At 39.6% G+C, this 20,445-nt stretch overlaps 1 protein-coding gene and 1 pseudogene across 1 annotated transcript in view; one reads left to right on the top strand and one right to left on the bottom strand.

Moving 5' to 3' along the window:
- Positions 1 to 302: 302 nt before the first annotated feature.
- Positions 303 to 935, top strand: LOC101716970 (AP-3 complex subunit sigma-1 pseudogene; annotated as a pseudogene).
- A 7-nt stretch (positions 936 to 942) lies between these two features.
- LOC147823537 (uncharacterized) overlaps positions 943 to 20,445 on the bottom strand; it is a 38,218-nt gene continuing 18,715 nt past the window's right edge. Inside the window, exon 4 of the mRNA XM_087193024.1 lies at positions 943 to 9,741. Coding sequence (XP_087049150.1) covers positions 9,150 to 9,741 — 592 coding nt within the window. The 3' untranslated portion in view covers positions 943 to 9,149. The remainder of the gene's footprint in view (positions 9,742 to 20,445) is intronic.

Genomic DNA, 20,445 nt, shown 5'->3' with positions numbered 1-20,445 from the left:
GCATAGATGCAAAAGTCCTTAATAAGATACTGGCAAATAGAATGTAGAAGATCATCAAGAAGATCATTCACCCTGACCAAGTGGGATTTATCCCAGGGAATGCAGGGATGGTTCAACATACGCAAACCAATCAATGTAATACACTATATCAATAGAGCCAAGGACAAAAAACATATGATGGGCACATGCGTGCTTGCCGGAGTGGGCAGGCGGGAAGGACTGCTGGCTAGATCCCTAGGCGAGGCTTGCATGTCCACCCCCGGCCCAGGTCCCAGTGCCCACCAGGTCAGCCTGGCCCAGCCATGATCAAGGCGATCCTCATTTTCAACAACCATGGCAAGCCACGGCTCTCCAAGTTCTACCAACCCTACAGTGAAGATACACAACAAATCATCAGGGAGACTTTCCATTTGGTATCTAAGAGAGATGAAAATGTTTATAATTTCCTAGAAGGAGGATTTTGGTAATCATTCTTACGTTGTGTAACTTACTGTGACCTATGGAGTTAAATCTAATTAATTGGAGGATCTGACAACAAACTGATTTATAGACATTATGCAACACTATATTTTGTCTTCTGTGTGGATTCTTCAGAAAGTGAACTTGGCATTTTAGATTTAATTCATGTGTTCATGGAAACATTACACAAATGTTTTGAAAATGTCTGTGAACTAGATTTAATTTTCCACGTAGACAAAGTTCACAATATTCTTGCAGAAATGGTGACTGGGGGGATGATATTGGAGACCAACATAAATGAAATTGTTATACAAATTGATGCACAAAATAAACTGGAGAAATCTGAGGCTGGCTTAGCAGGAGCTCCAGCCCGTGCTTTATCAGCTGTAAAGAATATGAATCTTCCTGAGAAACCAAGGAATATTAACATTGGTGACATCAGTATAAAAGTGCCAAACCTGCCCTCTTATAAATAAAATATAAAACAGGCCCCTCCCAGGTAAAATCCAGGGGGAAAAGTCATCTAAGTTTACCATACAGTTGTTTACCAAAAATAGAGGAGGAGAGTCTTAACTTTTGCTCTTGGATTTAAGTCAAGGTACTGTATAGAAGTTGTGTAAAATAAGTATGAAAGTCCAATGTTGCTTTTCTTGCTCAGTGATTTTAAAGAAATTGTATAGTTCTGGTGTGATTTTTTTTTTCTTTTCTAAACTGCATTCCTATGCCCACATAAGACATGCCTCTATGTATTGGCTATTACAGTATTTTGAAAGTGAGGTATTTCTTTAATTATGTACAACCCAAAATCTTGGTGTTTTGTATGGATCACAAATGTAGCAATCCTTAATTCTTTCTGCTGTTTGTCACAATTGTTACTTAAAGAACCAAGTATGTATTGCATGAAAATATTATGACCTTTTCCTCTTAGTTTAAATAAATTCAAAGGTAACTGGATTTCTAAAGCAACTTTCTGTTTGCCTGATACCTACTTTAGCAATAATTTTTTTACTACCCTCTGACTCAAAAAAGTAAATAAAGGTATATTTTATCACTGTTAAAAAAAACCCATATGATGCAGAAAAAGCATTTGACAAAATCTAACATGGATTTATGATAAAAACCCTACAAAAAAATTGGAATAGACGGTCTCTACCTCAATCTTATAAAAGCCATCTATGAAAAACCAACAGCCAATATCATACTAAATGGTCAAAAACTGAAATCCTTCACACTAAAATCAGGAACAAGGCAAGGATGTCCACTATCACCACTCCTATTCAATATAGTCTTGGAAACATTAGCCACAGCAATTAGACAAGAGAAAGAAATAAAAGGAGGAAAGATAGGAAAGGAAGTACTTAACTGTCATTATTGGCTGATGATATGATACTCTACATAGAAGACCAAAAAAACTCCACCAAAAGACTTCTAAATTTAATTGACCGATTCAGTAGAGTAGCTGGATACAAGGTCAACACTCAAAAAACAATAGCCTTTTTATACACAAATAATAGACTCACTGAGAGAGAAATTAGGGAAATAATTCCTTTCACAATAACATCCAAAAAAATGAAATATCTAGGAATCAATCTAATGAAGAAAGCAAAAGACCTCTACACTGAAAACTACAGCACCCTGAAAAAAGAGATTGAAGAGGATATAAGAAAATGGAAAGACATCCCTTGCTTCTGGATAGGAAGAACCAATATTGTGAAAATGGTCATACTTCTAAAACTGCTATATATATTTAATGCAATGCCAATTGAAATTCCAACAATATATTTCACAGAAGTAGAGAAAACAGTCCGAAAATTCATCTGGAACCAGAAGAGACCTAAAATAGCGAAAGCAATTCTAGGCAACAGAGACATGGCAGGGGTATCACAATCCCCAACTTGAAACTATACTACAAAGCTACTGTGATAAAAACAGTAGGGTACTGGCAAAGAAATAGACCTGAGGATCAGTGGAATAGTTTGGAAGATGCAGAAGCAACTCCAGACATACTCTGCCACCTCATCTTTGGCAAAGGTGCCAACCATCCTCCCTGGAGGAAAGATGGCCTATTTAATAAATGGTGTTGGAAAAACTGGATTTCAACCTGCAAAAAATTAAAACTAGATCCATATCTATCACCATGCACTAAACTAAGATTGAAGTGGATTAAAGATCTAAATATTAAAACAGAAACACTAAACTTTCTGGAAGATAAGTTAGGTAGAACTCTTGAAGATATTGGCATACGAAAAAATTTATGAACAAATCCACAGTAGCATGGGAACTAGCAGAAAGAATCAGCAACTGGGATCTGATCGCATTAAAAAGCTTCTGCACTGCAAGAGAAACCACCAAAAGGGCTAAGAGACAACTTACAATGTGGGAAAAAAATTTTAGCAGCTCTACCTCAGACAGAGGACTACTCTCTTGAATATACAAAGAACTTAAAAAAAGCAGACCCACCCAAATTCAAAGACCCAATTGAAAAATGGGCATCTGAAATGAACAGACATTTCTCACACAAAGAAGTAAAAACAGCAAATAAACATATGAAAAAATGTTCAACATCACTGGTCATTTGAGATATGCAGATGAAAACAACACTGAGATTCCACCTCACCCCAGAAAGAATGGCTGCTGTCAAGAAATCAACCAATAACAAATGCTGGCGGGGCTGTGGGGAAAGAGGAACCCTGCTCCACTGCTGGTGGGAGTGTAGACTGGTGCAATCACTGTGGAAATCAGTATGGAGATACCTCAAAGAACTAGGACTAGAGGTCCCATTTGACCCAGCTATTTCTCTGCTGGGTATCTTCCCCAAAGAATTTATAGAATCATACCACAGCAATATATCAGCACTCATGTTCATAGCAGCACAGTTCGTAATAGCTAAAACTTGGAAACAGTCCAAATGCCCATCAAATGGAGACTGGATAAAGAAAATGTGGGGTTTTTTATAAAATGGAGTACTACTCAGCCATAAAAAATGAGAAATTAGAGACATTTATAGCCAAATGGATGCACACTGAGGTGATACTCTTGAGTGAAATAAATAGGACACACGTGTAAATATCGAATAGTTTGTCTAGCATGAGAAACTGAAAGTGTAAATAAGAACTAAAAGTTATAATAGATAACATGAAATAGGAAGAAAAGGGACAAAGAAAGGGAAGTGGAAGGGGTAGGGGAAAGGAAAGAAAGGAATGGAATTAATATGAGAAAATGAAAAAATGGAAACAAAGTCTTTGTAAATAGGGAGGGATGGAGGGTTTGAAGGGAGGGCAGGGGAATGGGGGAAAAGTAAGAACCAAGAGAGATTATGTTTTAGCAAATTTCCAATGATGAATGTCATTATATTGTATACCTAAAATGTACTAATAAAATAAAATTTCAAAAAAAAATACAGGCGTGCCCAAAAAGAAACTAAAACAGAATACCAATATTAGTCTATTTTAGCTTACAGGATTAGAGGCAATTCTCATTTTCTTCTGCAGAATTCATTTTCCAAGTTTTCAACAGAGAATATTTTTAACTTCTGTAAGTAAAAAAAAGTAATTTTATTGCCTTGGGTTATAAAAGATGTTCACATAGCTGGGTGTGGTGGTGTACTCCTGAATTTCCAGCACTTTGGGAAGCTGAGGCAAGTGCATTGCAAATTCAAGCCCTGCTTGAACAACTTAGTGTGACCCTGTCTCAAAATAAAAAATAAAAAGCACTGTGGGTGTAGCTCAGTGCAAAGGTTCTGGGTTCAATCCCTTACACTAGAAAAAAAAAACGTTCACAGAATATTTCGTAGAGGGTAAAAGAAGGATTTGGTTGTTGTGTAGACTTTCAAGTGACAACTCTCAGACAATTGGCCATTGACCACTGACTTCAGGATCATACAAAAAGCTGGCACCCTGGGGTGTTATGTTGTCACCTGTGCTGGTGACACACATTGATAGTGATGTGGTGATGTCCTAATGCTGTGGGTGGAAGGGGAACTAATCTATAGACAGGGATGGAGGGCAAGCCAGCCCATTGTATCAAAGACAATCTGAAAGTGCCCATAAGTCCATCATGGGACTTTAAATTCTCTTGACCTTTGACTAAGACATAGAGAGAAGTAGAAAGTAAAACTGGAGCACAAAGTGGAGTGTAAAAGGGAGACCTGGATCCGGTCTACTCACGTGATGTTGCCAGGGCACTAATATAATGGGGCCCATTACTTTGTATTGATAAATAGTACACCAGAGAAATTTGAGACAGGAGCAAGCAGAAAATGTGTTGCTCATACTGCACATCATATATATTTATCTAGCCTGGCTGTTCTCTAACGTTATTGTCACTCTGCGAGCAAAAAGGTTTTCCTCCTTCGTATCTTCATCTACTCTGCAGCACAAAGAACAGTACTTAGTGAAAGAAGCCACTTACAGGAAGCCACAAATTGTATGATTTCATTTATGTGAAACTTCCACAAGAGGAAATCCATAGTGACAAGTGGATTCGTAGTTCTCAGAGGCTAGAGGGAGGAGAGGATGGGGAGTGACTGTCAATGGGTTGCTGATTTCTTAGGGTGAGGGAAATACTCTGGAACTACATAGATATGCATTAGATGGCTGCACAGTTCTGTAAACAAAAAATCCACTGAGAGGTACATCCTCTATCTTTTAGTCCCTTTCTCTTTAGCACATTTATGGAAACGGAACAACACCCTGGGATAGACATCTTTTATGGTGCTGAAGGTTTAAGCAAGAAAACTCTTGCAGAGGTACTTCCAAAGTATCTGGAGGAAGGGGATCCTGCAAAGAGTGCTGGTGCTGGTGCTCCTGTGGATGCAGTCTTGCAGGTTATTATATTCCGGAGCTCTTCGTACTTTGCCATCTCCGTGGTGTGCTGAGAAGCTCTCCTGACCTGGATCCCTCTCGTACACAACCGAGCAGTGGACTGAAGTGGGCAGGTCTTTTACTGTGCTGTCTGTCACCTCCTCCCTGTGCTTCTTCCAGGAGCTGTTGCCCCTCACCTGGGAACAGCTCTCTGTAGGAGTGCTACTCATATGAAATAATCTTTCACCACCAGGGCCACTATTTCCTTCACACAAGAAGAGACATTTATCTTGTGGCTAATGGATAATTAATTTTAAAAATGTATATTATGACACAATTGATAAAAAGGAAAAAGGCAAGCCAGACAATGGGACTAAATGTCCCTTCTTCAAATTGACTCCTATTTAGCTCTTCCAATGTCATCCCAAACACAGATAACTTTTCTTTCATGAATTGTTCTCCTGAATGATTTATATGTGTCATGTTATCTGAGGCTCTCTCTGGGTCCCCTGGTGGATTTAGCCCGCCATCAGCTGCATAATTGTTAATTTTAACACTATAAAAGGTTCTGATGCTGAAGAGATACGGTCTTGGTGGAAGAATTAATTGAAATGTATCTCCCAATCACACGACTCCCCTATTGCTGGCTTTCCACACACAAGAATCATACTTTAGGTTTAAGGTTAAGCTAAATTTACATCTATGCCACTCAGAAAGCTTTGGGTTGAGTGGTAAATGGAAACGTTAATTGTCCCTAATACCCATGAAGGATTTTCAGGCTGAGAACAATTCCAGGGATTGTACTGGTCATGGATCAGTGCACATTTTCATAGGTGGATAGACTCCTGCAGTCAGGCCAAGGAGAGACAGCACAGGAAGAGAGGTTATGGGAAAGGAAGTGAGGGAGAGAGGAGAAACCAGGAGGACTGAGCAGAAATAAAATAATATGGGCCATTTAATCCGCATTCCTCCTTTTGGACTTCTCAATAGTAACTGTAATTTTCCAGACTTTCTATGCAGTCAAAGAAAGCAATTCAACCTTTCTAAGAATGTATGTGTAGAGCCAAGCCATATAGCAAGACCCTATCTCAAAAGCAACAATGAAAATGCACATGAAATGTGGTTTAAAAGGCCACTGGGACAATTATATTTTGATATTTTGAGGTCATAGAAAGCAAAAACTTATTAGATATAAGTTACAAATCACTATTTTCCAGTCTACAAATCTGGATGCTTCTAATGGCACCTGAGTGCTTCTGGATTCTCCTCTCAGTTGATCAGGCAAACTTATAAGTTTTGTTTGTTTGCTTATTAGTTTGTTTTTTGAGACAGGGTCTCACTGTGTAATTCAGACTGGCTAGAACTCACTCTGTAGCCCAGACCCTCCTCAACTCACAGCAATCCTCCTGCCTCAGCTTCCCAAATGCTGAAATTATAGGTGTCCACCACCACACCCAGCTAAATGTATGAATATTAATGACAAGTCCAGTGCAGTTAAAGACTTGGTTCGTGGAGCTCATATACAGAAGTAAAAGAATGTTTTAAGCCAAGCCCATTATATTCATTCACTTCATTCAGCAAGCATTTCATGAGCACCTACTAAGTGCCTGGCCTTAAGCCAGCGTTGTTACTGGGCTATAGAAAAGGGTCCTGTCCCCTAGGGAGTTCACAGAGCAGAGGGGAAAAAAGGGGAAAAAAATTACAAGGAAGCAAAAGGCTCACAGGAGAGACATCAGAACCTAACCTTTCAAACTGCACATCTCACTTGTTTTTTCCTCCGGTACTGGGGATCAAACTCAGAACCCTGCACTTGTGAGGCAGGCACTGTGCCACCGAGCTAAGTCCCTGCCCCTACTTCTCATTTTTCAAAATGAAAAATGCTAAGGAATTTTATAAAAAGGGCTGATTTCCATGTATATTTTCCTCCATACCTAGATGTTCACTAATGCCCGTTTCTCCCCAGCTTTAGTTCTGGATTGGCATACAAACCCATTTCAGAAGATGATGGCTAGACTCTCAAAACTGGAAGGAAAAGCTTTCAAAGTCTCTCTTTCCATTCTCTGGATTTAACCAGTTCATCTAGCCTGGTTTTCTTAAATGTGAAAGCCAGAAGCTGCTAAGTAGGGGAAGCTATTATCACTTGACAACTGCTGACAGTGTGCCACTGAGCTACATCCCCAGCCTCATGGCTGTTATCACTTGAATGACATTTTATCACTTAGTAAAAGACTAAACATTTTGCTTTCATATTGCATACTGAGTCTTCAGCAAACAAAAAGAGCACGTTCAACATTTTTTATTTTATTTTTTTGCCACACAGCAGATTCAAGGATTATGTGCTCATAATTTTAGGACACAAAGGCTCAGCTTCTTAAAGCAAAAGAAATGCCAACTGATCTGTGAGTATTCTTATATATTATGCTTTGTATTAAGACATAAGAGTATCATTCGCGTCTTTCTACAGAAGACCTCAAAGATGGCCTCTCTAGGGTCAGGAATGGGGAAAGTTTACTTATTACTATTGCTGGAATATAATTCCTTGCTCACAGCAATTTTTTAATTGCATTTTCTTTGTAAAGCTCAGTGTAGGTAAATAGATCCATAGGCAGAATTGCAATGCAGCAATTGAGTCCTGATGATTTTCTAAGCCAGAGATATTAGGTATTTAATTTTGCTTTTTAAATCCATACTATGGTGGGCTCTTATAAACACAATAGAGAAGGAGTTATGTCCTAATCAGTTTATAGGATAGTATGGAGAAAATGCATAATAGACCAACCAGATGTGTAAATACAATACAAAGAAATCTAATCTACTGCAAAGCTATAACTTAATCCTTCCATAACACAAAGGTATTCAAAACTGGCTTGTAAATAGCCCAAGAAGATATAACTGAATTTTATAGCAGTTTATAATATTCAATTGTAACTTATAGTTTAGACAAATTATTTCATTTTTATATAAAGAAGTCACAGTTTATACCTGAAGAAGAAAAGAATGATAAACAATCTAAATATCTAAAAAGTAGTGCAAAACCAAGGCCTTGGTGTTAGCAAGGGTGAAAGTGGCTTGCACATGTACTAGGTGGGTCTGTGTGCCTATGTGTGTTTTTCTAATCATGGATACAGATGGGTGACTATAATGTGAAACAGCGAAGTCCCTTTTTAATCTTTGGCCTTATTATTTCATGTGAATAACAATAGTAAGATAGTCAAGGTTGCATGTATAAAATAACATCTACGAAATTAAATGATCTTGTAACCTATGAGGATACTATTTGACTTTTTAAAATAGAACAATGAAAAGCTGAGCTAATGAACACAATGGAACTTAAAAATGGGAAAATAATTTACAGGGACACATGTTACGATGAAAAGTGTTTTTTTAAATCAAACCTAACTTTTGCAATTTATAAACTTTCCTAAGTGATCTTTTGAGATATTCTCCCTGAAATGCAGTTGCACACTAATAGCCCTACACCCTCCCTCAGTTCCTCAGTTCTCTTTTCTTCACTGGTCTTTTTTTTTTTTCTTTTCATTATTTATCTACAGTCTCTCTTTGCTTTCCCTTTAGCCCAAGGTCTGATGTGTTTTCTGTTGCTGTAACAGAATGCATGAGGCTGGGGAATTTATAAGGAAAGAGGTTTATTTGGGTTCACAGTTCTGGAGGCTGGAAGTCCAAGCACATGGCATCGGCAAAGGCCTCATCTGCTTTCACTCATGGTAGAAAGCAGAAGGGCAAGCGAGTATATGCAGGAGATGGGAAACATGAGTTTGGGTGCCACTTTATAACAACCCGTGTGGCAGGGACTAAAGCCAGTCCTGAGAGAGGGCAGAAACTCACAAGCCACGAAAAGGCATGAATCTCTGTTAACAACTGAATCACATCTTACTTACCACAGTGCCAGTCAAATTTCACCCTGAGTTTGAATGGAACAAAGCACATCAAAATCCTAGCACCACCACCCACACACACCGACACTACTCTCTCTCTTCCTTTACCTTCCCTTACATAACTGAATGAAGTCGTAGCAAACATCATTTTATCACTTTTCAACAATACCGCTCTTCCTGAGCTGCAGATTAAATCCCCTTGCCCAAACATAGCAGGAGCATATAAAGAGCAAATAAAAGCAATCCAAAGAAATAGGCTTCTTTTGTTTTCTTTCTGTACCAGGGATGGAACCCAGGGCTCACACAAGCTAAACAAGTGCTCTACCACTGAGCTACATTCCCAGCCCTGAGAAACATGCTTTTTGTTTGTTTGATTAGTTGGGTGGTTTTGGTTTTCTGAGATAGGGTCTCCCTTTGTACTCCAGGCTTCCCTTGAATTCATTATGTAGCCCAGGCTGACCTTGAACTCATGATCTTCCCACCTCAGCTTCCCAAGTGCTGGAATTACAGTTGTGCACCACCACATCTGGCAGAAATACGCTTTTGAATTGCATTTCTTTCCTCTTCCTCTTTCTCTTCTCAACTCCCTATAATAAAGACATGAATATGTTTTACACATGCATTCCTAGCAGTATATATGATGTACACACTATCATTTGATCAATAACGTTTTATCTAATGAAAAGCCAGTTGTGTGATAGGCAAATACCCTAACTATTGTATCTGTTTCCTTACATTCCAGGATAATGTCACTGCTTATAATAAAAGGAAAAGTTTATGATCTGAAAACTCCTCAAATGAAATGAAATCCTAAATACTAATTGCATCTGAAACAGATCTTGATTATAAAAATGGGGTGGACAAATATGGGACACATGGAATGAAATGGTTGTGTGTACATGACAGAGGTGAAGGAGGCAGAGGAGAAGGATTCTGGTCTCTGCAGGTCATGGTCATCTTCTATGTCCAGTACACAAGTAACTCCTCACACATTAAGTACAATTATACTACTAGGTTAGGTGGAATTCCATTTATCCTTGAATGTGTTTCAGAGACCAGACCATTAGTTTTGCATTCTTATTAGCATATAATATTTTTAGGCAACCTAAAGAGAGAATTCACTGTCATCAATTAGAATATAATACAAGGGCCAAGGATTTAGCTCAGTGGTTCCACCACCTGCCCTGCAAGTACAAGGACCCAAGTTCTATCCCTGGTACCAAAAAAAAAAATTACTGAAAATATAGTGACTACTAATACTCTAAAATATAACATGCAATATGATTAAACTATAATTCATGTTTTTAAAAAACTTGAAGACCTACATGGGAATTGAAAAAAAATGAGGCTCTAAATTGGCAAGGTAGCCAAAATAGCTTCCTAAAAGTTTTTGTAGAATGTAAAAAAAATACCTTACATACAGCTGTTAGAACTCAAAAACTATACAGGAATATTAATTAAAGTCTACTTAAAGAGGTTATATTCTGTTGAATAATTTTATCAACTATTTCAAGATATAAAGTAAATCAAGGGCAAGAACTCAGTTAATTTCAACAAACTGCTTGGTTTTCACCTCCAGTCCCACTTCATCTCCAAACAATGCACCCAAGAAATAAGTAGCATGAAAACTTACAGACAAGCACAGGGGGCAAGAAAACTGTTTAGATTCAAAGACACTAATGAGACATGGTAATCTATGAAAGGTGCAAGGCTTGTGTGCATTTTGATTTGAGCAAACCCACAGTTTAAATTGGTTTTGAGAAAAATGAACATAAACGGGGTACTAGACTACACTGATCTATTGCTGTTAATTTTCTTGGATGTGCCAGGCTATTGTAGTTCTGAAGGAGGGATGGAGGATTCTGTAATTGTTTGAGATCTATCCTCAAGTATTATCAGTGAATAACATGATCTTTTGGATTTCCTAAAGCAAATTAAGACACTGCTAAGTTAAGATAACTGTTAGGGAAAAAAGAGGTGGGACAACTGAAAAAGTTAAAGGCAGAATAGTGACAATTACTGAAGCTGAGTGATGAGCTCATCACACTATTTTCTTTCCTTTGCTCACATTTGAAGATTTTCATATCAATGAAAAACAGATGAAACAATAGCCAAAATACTTGACATTCTTTCAGAAGAGACACTGAATCCAATGGGCTGGCAGGAAAAGTGGAACAGGTAACATTTTCCAGGTCAACCATTTGTTATGAGGACGGAAGCACCAGGCCCCTGACTGCCATTCCTCGAACCAGTGCTCCAGCATCCTCCTCTACAGCACTGTCACAGTGCACATTTCTAGAGAGCCCTCAGCCTCAGGACCACACCACGCAGCTTCTGAACAATCAGGCTTTCCCCAGTTGGTAATGGAATCAAGAGTTGAATGAACAAGGGAACACACATTAGCTGTGAGGTTAAAGGATCACATCTTCATTAAATGTGTCTACCTAGGGCCCTTTCATGTACACCAAGGGATTCTGAGAGATCACTTTGCATCTATGTGAGTAGACTCCAGAATGGCTCTGTCCCATGCTCACTAAGACTTGCTCCAGGTTTTCAGAGTCCTCCTCATAACTGCTCAACTTCTGAGCCTGTGTGCATGGGTTTCTGGGTTTTAAAATGCCTCCCAGTGTGGTGTAGCAGCTTTTGGTGTATCATTGTCTTTTTAAAGACTGAAAGTCTGGCTTCCACTCATCAGCCATAGTAACCATGGGCTGCACTAAAGGAAGTTGTGTTCAATCCCTGATGTTGAATAGGCAAGGTCTCTCTCCTAGACCCTATGTGCACTCAACTGCAAATAAAATGTCACATTGAATCCCCAAATGTCACCTCTGCCAAGTCTCAGTGGAGGTGCAACAAAAAAAGAAAGATGCTCCCAGTGACTGTTTTATATCTTGACTCCCTGTCTGGCCACACTCTGGTCAGCAGTCCTGTCAAAGGAATTACAAAGGAACGAAGGCTGTAGCTCATTATCCAATTGCTGCATCAACTTATGATATAATATGCAATCTGTATGAACATGTCTGCCCTCCATCTTTTAAAATTATTACCCAGCTCTCAGAGTCTATGTTTTCTTATTTGTAAAATGAAAAACTTGGGAGAAAGAAGTGCATATTCCCTGAGTAACTCTGAAGATTAAATGAGCTCACTCAAATACAACGTTCAGCACAGATCTTAACATAACTCTCAAGAAATGATACACCATAACAACAATATACATGCCATAAAATTAATAGAAATCAATTTCACCTCTGGTTGATCATTAAGGTGAATTATCTTATTCTTGGAAAAAATACCCCATCCTATCTGAGTTACAGTAACAGCATTAGTACCAAGAACCATGTTGTGTTTTGATCTGTGGGAACAGTTCCTTAGAAATTAGAAAAATCTGCAGATAGCCATTGCTAGAAATCTGAGTGTTTGTTACAAGAAGTTACTTTTGGAAAATCAAAGTTAGGAAGCCTGCCTAAATATTTTTTAAAAATTCTTCTCTTTCCTCATCCCTGATCTGTCTTCATTGAAATAAAAAGAAAGTTCTTTGTTCATATTAATCTAGTTAATTTACAAAGCATTCCCCTTGAAGACCAGTACAAGTGGTATCTTACCTTAAGCTTCTATAATAAAATACAATAGGGGTGGCTTGAACAACATTTATTTCTCATAGTTCTGGAGGAGTTACAAGATTAAGGTGCTGGTGGATGTGAAGTCCAGTGAAGGCTCTCTTGCTGCCTTGTAGATAGTGACCCTCATACTGTATCCTCACCAGGCAGAGAGCAATCGAACTCTCATCTCTTAGTCATCTCACAAGGACACTAATCTCAACACCAGAGTTCTACCCTCCTGACCTCATCGAAGCCTAATTACTGGCCATGGACCCCAGCTCCAGATAGAATCACACTGGGAATTAGGTCTTCAACATTTAATGGGGGGGCAATAAACATTCAGTCCCCAACAGGTGATTATTATTGTGTTGTACATGTTACTGACAATCAGAAGTCAAAGCAGAGCCCAAATCAAAAAACTGAACACTTGTAACACTTACCACCTCTAGGAGTCGGCTTCATCCCAGACTCAGGAGCTGAGCTGAGACCACCAGTAGGGGTGAGGTGGCCCTAACCTTTGGGCTAAAGGATTGGAAAGGCAGGAAGCCAAAGGGCTCTTCCAGCTAATAGAAAAGTAAACAATTTTTCTACTAGAGGCACATCTGGGGTTTTTTGGCCTAAACTTTTAGGTATTTAAAATTCTGAGAAGCAAAACCTTACCCTTCTAGAAAATACAAGAAAGATAATTGGTTCAGATGTCACAATTATCATAACAAAACTTATTACATATGGCAACAGGATTTTTTCGTAATACTTTGCAGAGAAGCCAAAAGCTTTCAAGCCATTCTCATCAATAGCCAGATGTGCTGTGACATTCTGTAATCAAGCACAAAGCCAAGCCCTTGCCGTACGGGGAAGAGTGTGAACGTTCTCTGCTTCAGATACCCTTCCTGTACTACATTCTCCCGGGAATCCTGGGGTGTACCCTTCCAGCTGTACAGCACAGTGCTTTCAGATGAGCCACACAGCCATACAGAATAAGCTTTAAACTGCTTCCCAAGCAAGCCATGGTGGCACAGGCCTATAATCCCAGCCCTCTGGGAAGCTGAGGCAGGAAAATCTCAAGATTGAGCCTGCCCTGCAATTTAATGACTTAGTGAGATCCTGTCTTGAAATGTAAAAAATAAAAAAATAAGAAGGGCTGGGGCTATAGTTCAGCCCAAAGGCCTTGGGTTTAATCTGCAATAAAATACACACACACACACACACACACACACACACACACACACACACACCCCAAAGCTTCCAAAGAGCCAACACTTCCCAAATTACATACTGATGCTAGTAGTGCACCCTCTTTTTCTAATTTTCTGTAGGTTGCATCTAATGCATCTGTCATTCAGATGGCAGGATGACCAAGTGCAATAGAAAACACCCAGGTTTACTGTTTGTCTCTGACCCGACTCAGGCCCTTTCAGCTGAACAAAACCTAAAAGCATCTCCTCCCCATCCTGGCACAGTCTTGAACTACCAACCAGACCAATGCCGTGCTCTGTGCCCCAGCCTGCTCTGAAAGCACCCCATGACCACAAAGCTCATCTGCCTTTCTGGCTCCTCCTCTTGGGGTCAGGCTCTACATCTGCTCTATCTCCCTTCCTTGACTCTCATCTTGTGCTTCGGTCACTTCGAGGTCTGAGCCCCAGGACCCACCTTCCGAGCCCTTCACTCCATCCTAGCACCTGCGGCAAACTTATGAATCCCCCTTGCAGATCACTCTCTGGTAGTTATTGTCATTACTGTTGGAACTGGGGCTCCTGCAGGTTTAAGGGTCCCATCCTGCTCACCTGGTGAGTACTTTTTGTCCACTTCCCAGTGCCTTTACTCACTCAGTTATTGCTTCAATATTCAAAGTCACGGGAATTGCTCTGTTCACATGCTACTTGCCCCAGTTTAAACAATGGTTGCTTTCAAAGGACTGAGTCTTAGTTACTTTCGCATTGCTGAGACACAACATCCTACACCTACAACTTAAAGGAGGAGAAGTTTACTTTGGCTGACAGTTTGTAGAGGTTTCAGTCCATAATCCACTGGCTCCAAGGCAGGACGGCATGGCAGGGGAAAGGTATTTTCGTGGCGTGGTGGCGGGAAGCGAAGAGTGATCGAGGGAAGCGGGGAGGAGACAGACCCTTCCAGGCCTCACCCCAGTGAGCCGCCTCCTCCAGCCTGGCTTCACCTCCCAATCACATTTAGCTAAAAACTCATCTGTGGACTAATCCACCTGTGAGTATCATGTCCCCATGATCCAATCACCTCCCCAAAGCCCCACTTATAAGTACGTGAGGCTTTGGGGGGACATCTGGATAAAAACCAAAACATACTGAAGTGGTTTCTATCATTTTTTTTTTTGCCACACTCTGCACATTTATATAATATCTCAAGTTTTTTTCTTCCAACTTTTTTCTTGGAAGTGTACCAAAAAAAGAACACAGAGTCTGACCACATAATTCATTAAGTTATAAGCAAAGTAAGCACACCTACCTAACCACCAGAGAGCACAAGAAATAAAACATCATCAGCTCCAATTCTCCTATAAGCCTCCATTGTATGCTCCCAACCAGTACCAGCTCCCTCTTCCTACTGTCCCAACTTCTAACCCCAGATGTTAGCTTTGTAAGATATATATGCATATGACACACATATATACAAACAAAGAATTAAATAGCAGGAAATGTTCTGTGTCTGAATTCTTTTATGAGTCAACACTTTTGCTTAGTGTTAAGCCTGTCACATCTATTCGGGCTGTTGCATGGGATAGTACTCACTATTTTTCATTACTATATAGGATTCTATTTTGTGGACATACTGCAATTTATTCATTCTATTGTGCATGAACATTTGAGTTGTTACTGCTTTGAGTTTTTATAAACAAAGCTCCCAAGAACATTCAGAAGCATATCTTTTCGTGACCAAATGTACACATTTTTGTTGAGCAAATAGCAAAAAGGGGAATCGCTGGGTTATAGGGTAGGTGAAGGTGCAGTTTCAGTAGATACTTTTAAAAATTTTCCCAGGGGTTGAATCTGTTCACTCTCTCACTGAGATGAACGAGAGTTTCAGAGCTCTGTGTGATCACCAACACTGCATAACTGCAAGTTCTTCAGATTTCAGCAGTGTGACAGATGCACAAAGGTTATTTCATTGTCATTTAAAATTTTCTTTTTGTTTATAGTGATTTATGACTTTGCACATTTATTTTGGATTTTTTTCCTTTCTGAAGTAGCTCGGTAAAATTTTGTTTTTATTTTCATTTTCCTCCTGTGCTTTAGACACTACCTGGGTCGAAGAATCCTTTCATTCAGCTTCTCTGATATCATACGAGCTGTGCTACCCAATACACCCAGATGCCATTTTATGGAGAAGCAGAGGAGATAGTAAGAGAGGTAGAAATAATATTATTCAGTTACCGCAAAAGATTAAGGATTTTGAGGGGCGGGGATTTAGCTCAGTGGTGTTGCCACCTGCCTTGCAAGCACAAGGTCCTGAGTTCGATCCCTGGTACCAAAAAAAAAAAAAAATTAAGCATTTTGAAAAGGAATTATTGAAATTGTTGATTCAGGCAAAAGTCCAAATTGGATTACATATGCTAGTAATTGAGGGCTCATTAGAAAAACTAGGTTGATTTTAAACAAAACACACAAACTCTATTTTCTACAGACATCTGTATGATGAAGAGGTAAATTAACATTCTTGTCATAAATCTCAAAATCTTTCATCTTATACTAATTTTGGAATGTAAGTTTAGAAGTAATTAACATGTATTTTCTTCTTTGTGTTTATGTTTTCTAAATATTCCCACACTTTTAGACTTTAAAGCCTGCAATCCTCAAAAACTCATTATGAATTTCTTAGTACTTACCAACATTTAATTTCCCCTATATTATATTTATTTATTTATTCATTTATTTATTTTTTGGTACTGGGGATTGAACTTGGGACCTTGGGCTTGCAAAACAGGCACTGGAGCCACTGAGCTAAATCCCCAGCCCTCCCTTATATTTTAAAGTAACAATATTCTGCATGGACTTTTACTCTTAAAAAGTACCATGCCAGTATATAAAATGGAATTAAACTGTATTAGGTGCCACTGATTCTGAGCTTATAAGTCGATCCACGTTGCTTTAAATTTACCTTTGAAGCAATTTTTTTTCAAAAAAATGTCAGATAACAAGGCCCAGGTGGGAAGCATTTCTCACAATGGGTAAAAGCAAAGCCTTTGGGGACAGGCCAGCAGCCTCCAAACACCAGCCCTATTCACACTAACCATACACCTTAGGCAGTCTATGAGGCCTATTCATTTTATGTCTTTGAGTCTTGTTTTTCTCATCTATATAATGAGAAGAATATCTTCAGTCTCATTTTGAGTAAATCAAATATAATTGGTGCTTGCACAGTTTCCAGGCCAGTTGTAAACACATAGCAATCAGTCAGTGTATGTTTCCTATCGCTGCTATAACAAATTACCACAAACAATGGCTTAAAGCAGCACAAGCTTATCTTATCATTCTGGAGGTCAGAAGTTCTCCAAATGAGACTCCCAGGGCTACAGCCAAGGTGTTGGTAGGGCTGAATTTCTTCTAGGTTCTTACCCCCTGGAGCTGTTTGCTGGCCTCTGCCAGCTTCTAGGGACTTCGTGTGTGTCCCAACTCTTGGGCCTGCATCACTCCAACTTTTCTGTCACTGGGACATAACACCCAACACCCACAACTTAAAGGATAGAGGTTTATTTTGGCTCACAGTTCCAGAGATCTCAGTCCATGCATAGTCAGCTACTTGCAAGGGGGAAAAACCTACAAAGTGGAAGGGTCTGGTGGAGAAAAGCTTATCACATCAGGGCAGCCAGGTTGCAGGAAGCAAAGGGAGGAGTGGGGGAGAGGGAGTCATGTAAAGGTCATGCCCCCAGGACCCAATCTACCGATAAGTATAGCAGCCCCATAATGCAAATTACAAAGACATGAAGCTTTGGGGGAATACTCCAGATCTAGACCATAGCAACCCATCACTCCCACTTCTAGCCTCTGATTCTGACTCTCTACTTTCTTCTTATGAGGATGCTTGTGATTACATTGGGCCCACCCAGATAATCACGATAATCTCATCATCTCAAAACCCTTAACCTCACCACGTGGGCAAAGCCTCTTTTGCCAGGTAAAGTGCTTCCCTAAGGTTCCAAGGATTAAACTGTGGACCTCATTGCAGCCATTGTTGAACCTACCAGAGTCAGTATCATGATTGTGGCCTCTTTGGCTGCTCTGCTTTACTGCAGATGACAATCTCTTTTGTTTTTCTCTTTTTTCTTTTCTGTGCATAGAATGCAAACAGTTTATCTTCACCTCCTGAGAGATCTGTCCTCAAGGAAGGAAGAGCCAAGTTTTTAGTTGTTAATGATTCAGACCCTGCTTTTAACGGACATCATCATTTATTGTAAGTGATCAAAAAGGAAGGGCATAGTTGAAGGAGGATTTGAGAAACTTGAAGAGCTAAGGATTTACCCCAGATTAGGGAAAGGGTTGGGTGACAGGAAGAAAAGAAGTCTATGATTCCTGGCACAGAGAGGCTGCTGGGGAAGTGGTTTCCTAGTAAGCCTGTTAGCAAAGCAGTGCACCTCAGCTCTAAACCACTCTGCTATCTCCTCCATATGGCTGGACCTAGGACTCAGCAGGTCTTATTTTCCAGATTCCTTTGCCATCTGGGATTATTATGTTCTGCTAATAGGAGGCTTGTTAGGGACTGAATTTTTGTGTTCCATCCCTCAAAATTCATAAGTCAAAATCCTAACCCCCGGTATGATGCTACTAAGAGGGTGGGGTCTTGAGTGTAATTTAGACCTTGAGAGGGTGCACTCATGAATGGAATTAGTGAGAGGAGACCTCAGGGAGCTTTCCAGCACCCTTCAATGCAGAGATGTTGGCCAGCAACCCAGAAAAGGGTCCTCGCCAGGACCCGCCCTAACCACACTGGCACTTAATTGTGGATTTATGACTCCAAATCTGTGAGGGATAAATTTCTGGTGTCCACAAGCCACCTGATTCATGATAATTTATTACAGTAGCTCAAAGAAAGACAAGTTTCTGCAGATAGATGAAAGATTGAACCAGGGAAGAAAAATCTCCCTTCTTCCCCTCTTGCTTTCTTTGGAATTTTTCAGCATGTCCCCAACAACAGCAGTTAGGTTCAGCTTCCATATTCTGTTCATGCCACTAGAACCAGCCCCATTACTCCAAAGAAAGCTGCAGCATCCAAGTGGTACCCACTGCTCAGAGAACCAACTTTGTGGACCACTGCTGAGATTCTAGATTCTGGGAAAATCCATTCTTCTCTTTATTTCTCTAATACTAGGTGTGGTTGTCCTATAGCTTGTAACTCTGGTCACTTAGTGGTCCCTGTTTGCTCTTTCAGTCCTTCATCGCCCATGTGACAAATTCCTTAGCAGATTTCCTTCTTCCTGAAGAACTCATATGGTTTTGGTTTTCCTGGTGAGACCTGCTTTGATACCCAGGGTTCATACTGCACTCAGATTCATGAGTCATAGACAAACAATGGAAACCACAAAGGATCCCTGGATTTAAAAGCTAGAATGGGAGCTGGAGATGTAGCTCAGTGATAAAGCACTTGCTTACCATGCATGAGGCCTTTAAGTTTGATAGCTAACACTAAAGGGAGAAAAAACATTAAAAATGGATGTTTCTGCATAAATGCAGGAAATTTGAAAAGATCCACAAAACAAGTTATGTTAAATGTGTCACCAACTCAGCTGGCCTCAAAACTGGATCAAGTTCATTTTTAGAAATAAAGAGAAGCAGCATTTCTTACACACTTGAGGAGGCAAATTAAGATTAAAACCAACTATGCTATTATTTAAAACCATCTCTGCAGAGAAACACAATTCTTTGCTTCTCAATTTTTGAGGCAATCATAAATATGCTCAAATCCTCCGAATTTCTTACCCATTTCCAAAAGAATAGAAACGTAAGGTTTTTACTTCAAGACCTAAACTTATTCTGACAGCTACCTTTTTTTGTTATTGTTTTCCCTTGTCCTCATTTTAGAAAGTATATAAATATATTTGACCAGCTAAGTTGTACATTTATAGGTTCTATTAAATCATTTTAAGTACAAGGCAAAGTTTTAATTAATTCTTTCTTTAATTAGCTTCCCCCTCTAATCTATTAGAGAACGTTTTCCACTTAATTTTCTATAAATCTTTCAGTATCTACTATTCTACAATATCCTCATACACACTCTAGTGCAGAGTCTCTGGATACATAAACCTCCAGTACTCTCCTCTACTCCAGAAGTATCTTCTTTTTTTTTTTTGGTATCGGGGATCGAACTCAGGGCCTTGCGCTTGTGAGGCAGGCTCTGGAACCACTGAGCTAAATCCCTGGCCCAGAAGTATCTTCTTAAGGACAAGTCTGATTAAGCTTAGATGACCTGCTATTGTCTTTAGGTGAGGGAGAAACCTCACTAAGTGCCTGACACAAGGCTTCCTGTGATCTGCATTCCTCTCCTTCTAACCTTCTTTCCATCCACTTTCTGCTTGAATTTTGGCCATGCTGGACTTGTATGATTTCCCCAAATCACATGGGCTACCCGTGGTCCCCACCACCACCACCACATTTTTTTTTTAGCAGTTTCTAGAACTTTACTCTCATGCTAGTTCTCATCCTTCAGGTTTAAGCACTGCTGGAGTTT

This window comes from Heterocephalus glaber, unplaced genomic scaffold (assembly GCF_053883595.1).
Source record: "Heterocephalus glaber isolate CG9 unplaced genomic scaffold, H.glaber_assembly_v1.0 deba00001577, whole genome shotgun sequence".
Taxonomy (NCBI): domain Eukaryota; kingdom Metazoa; phylum Chordata; class Mammalia; order Rodentia; family Bathyergidae; genus Heterocephalus; species Heterocephalus glaber.
Note: the sequence above shows the minus strand (reverse complement) of the source record. Positions and strands in the feature narration are given on the sequence as shown.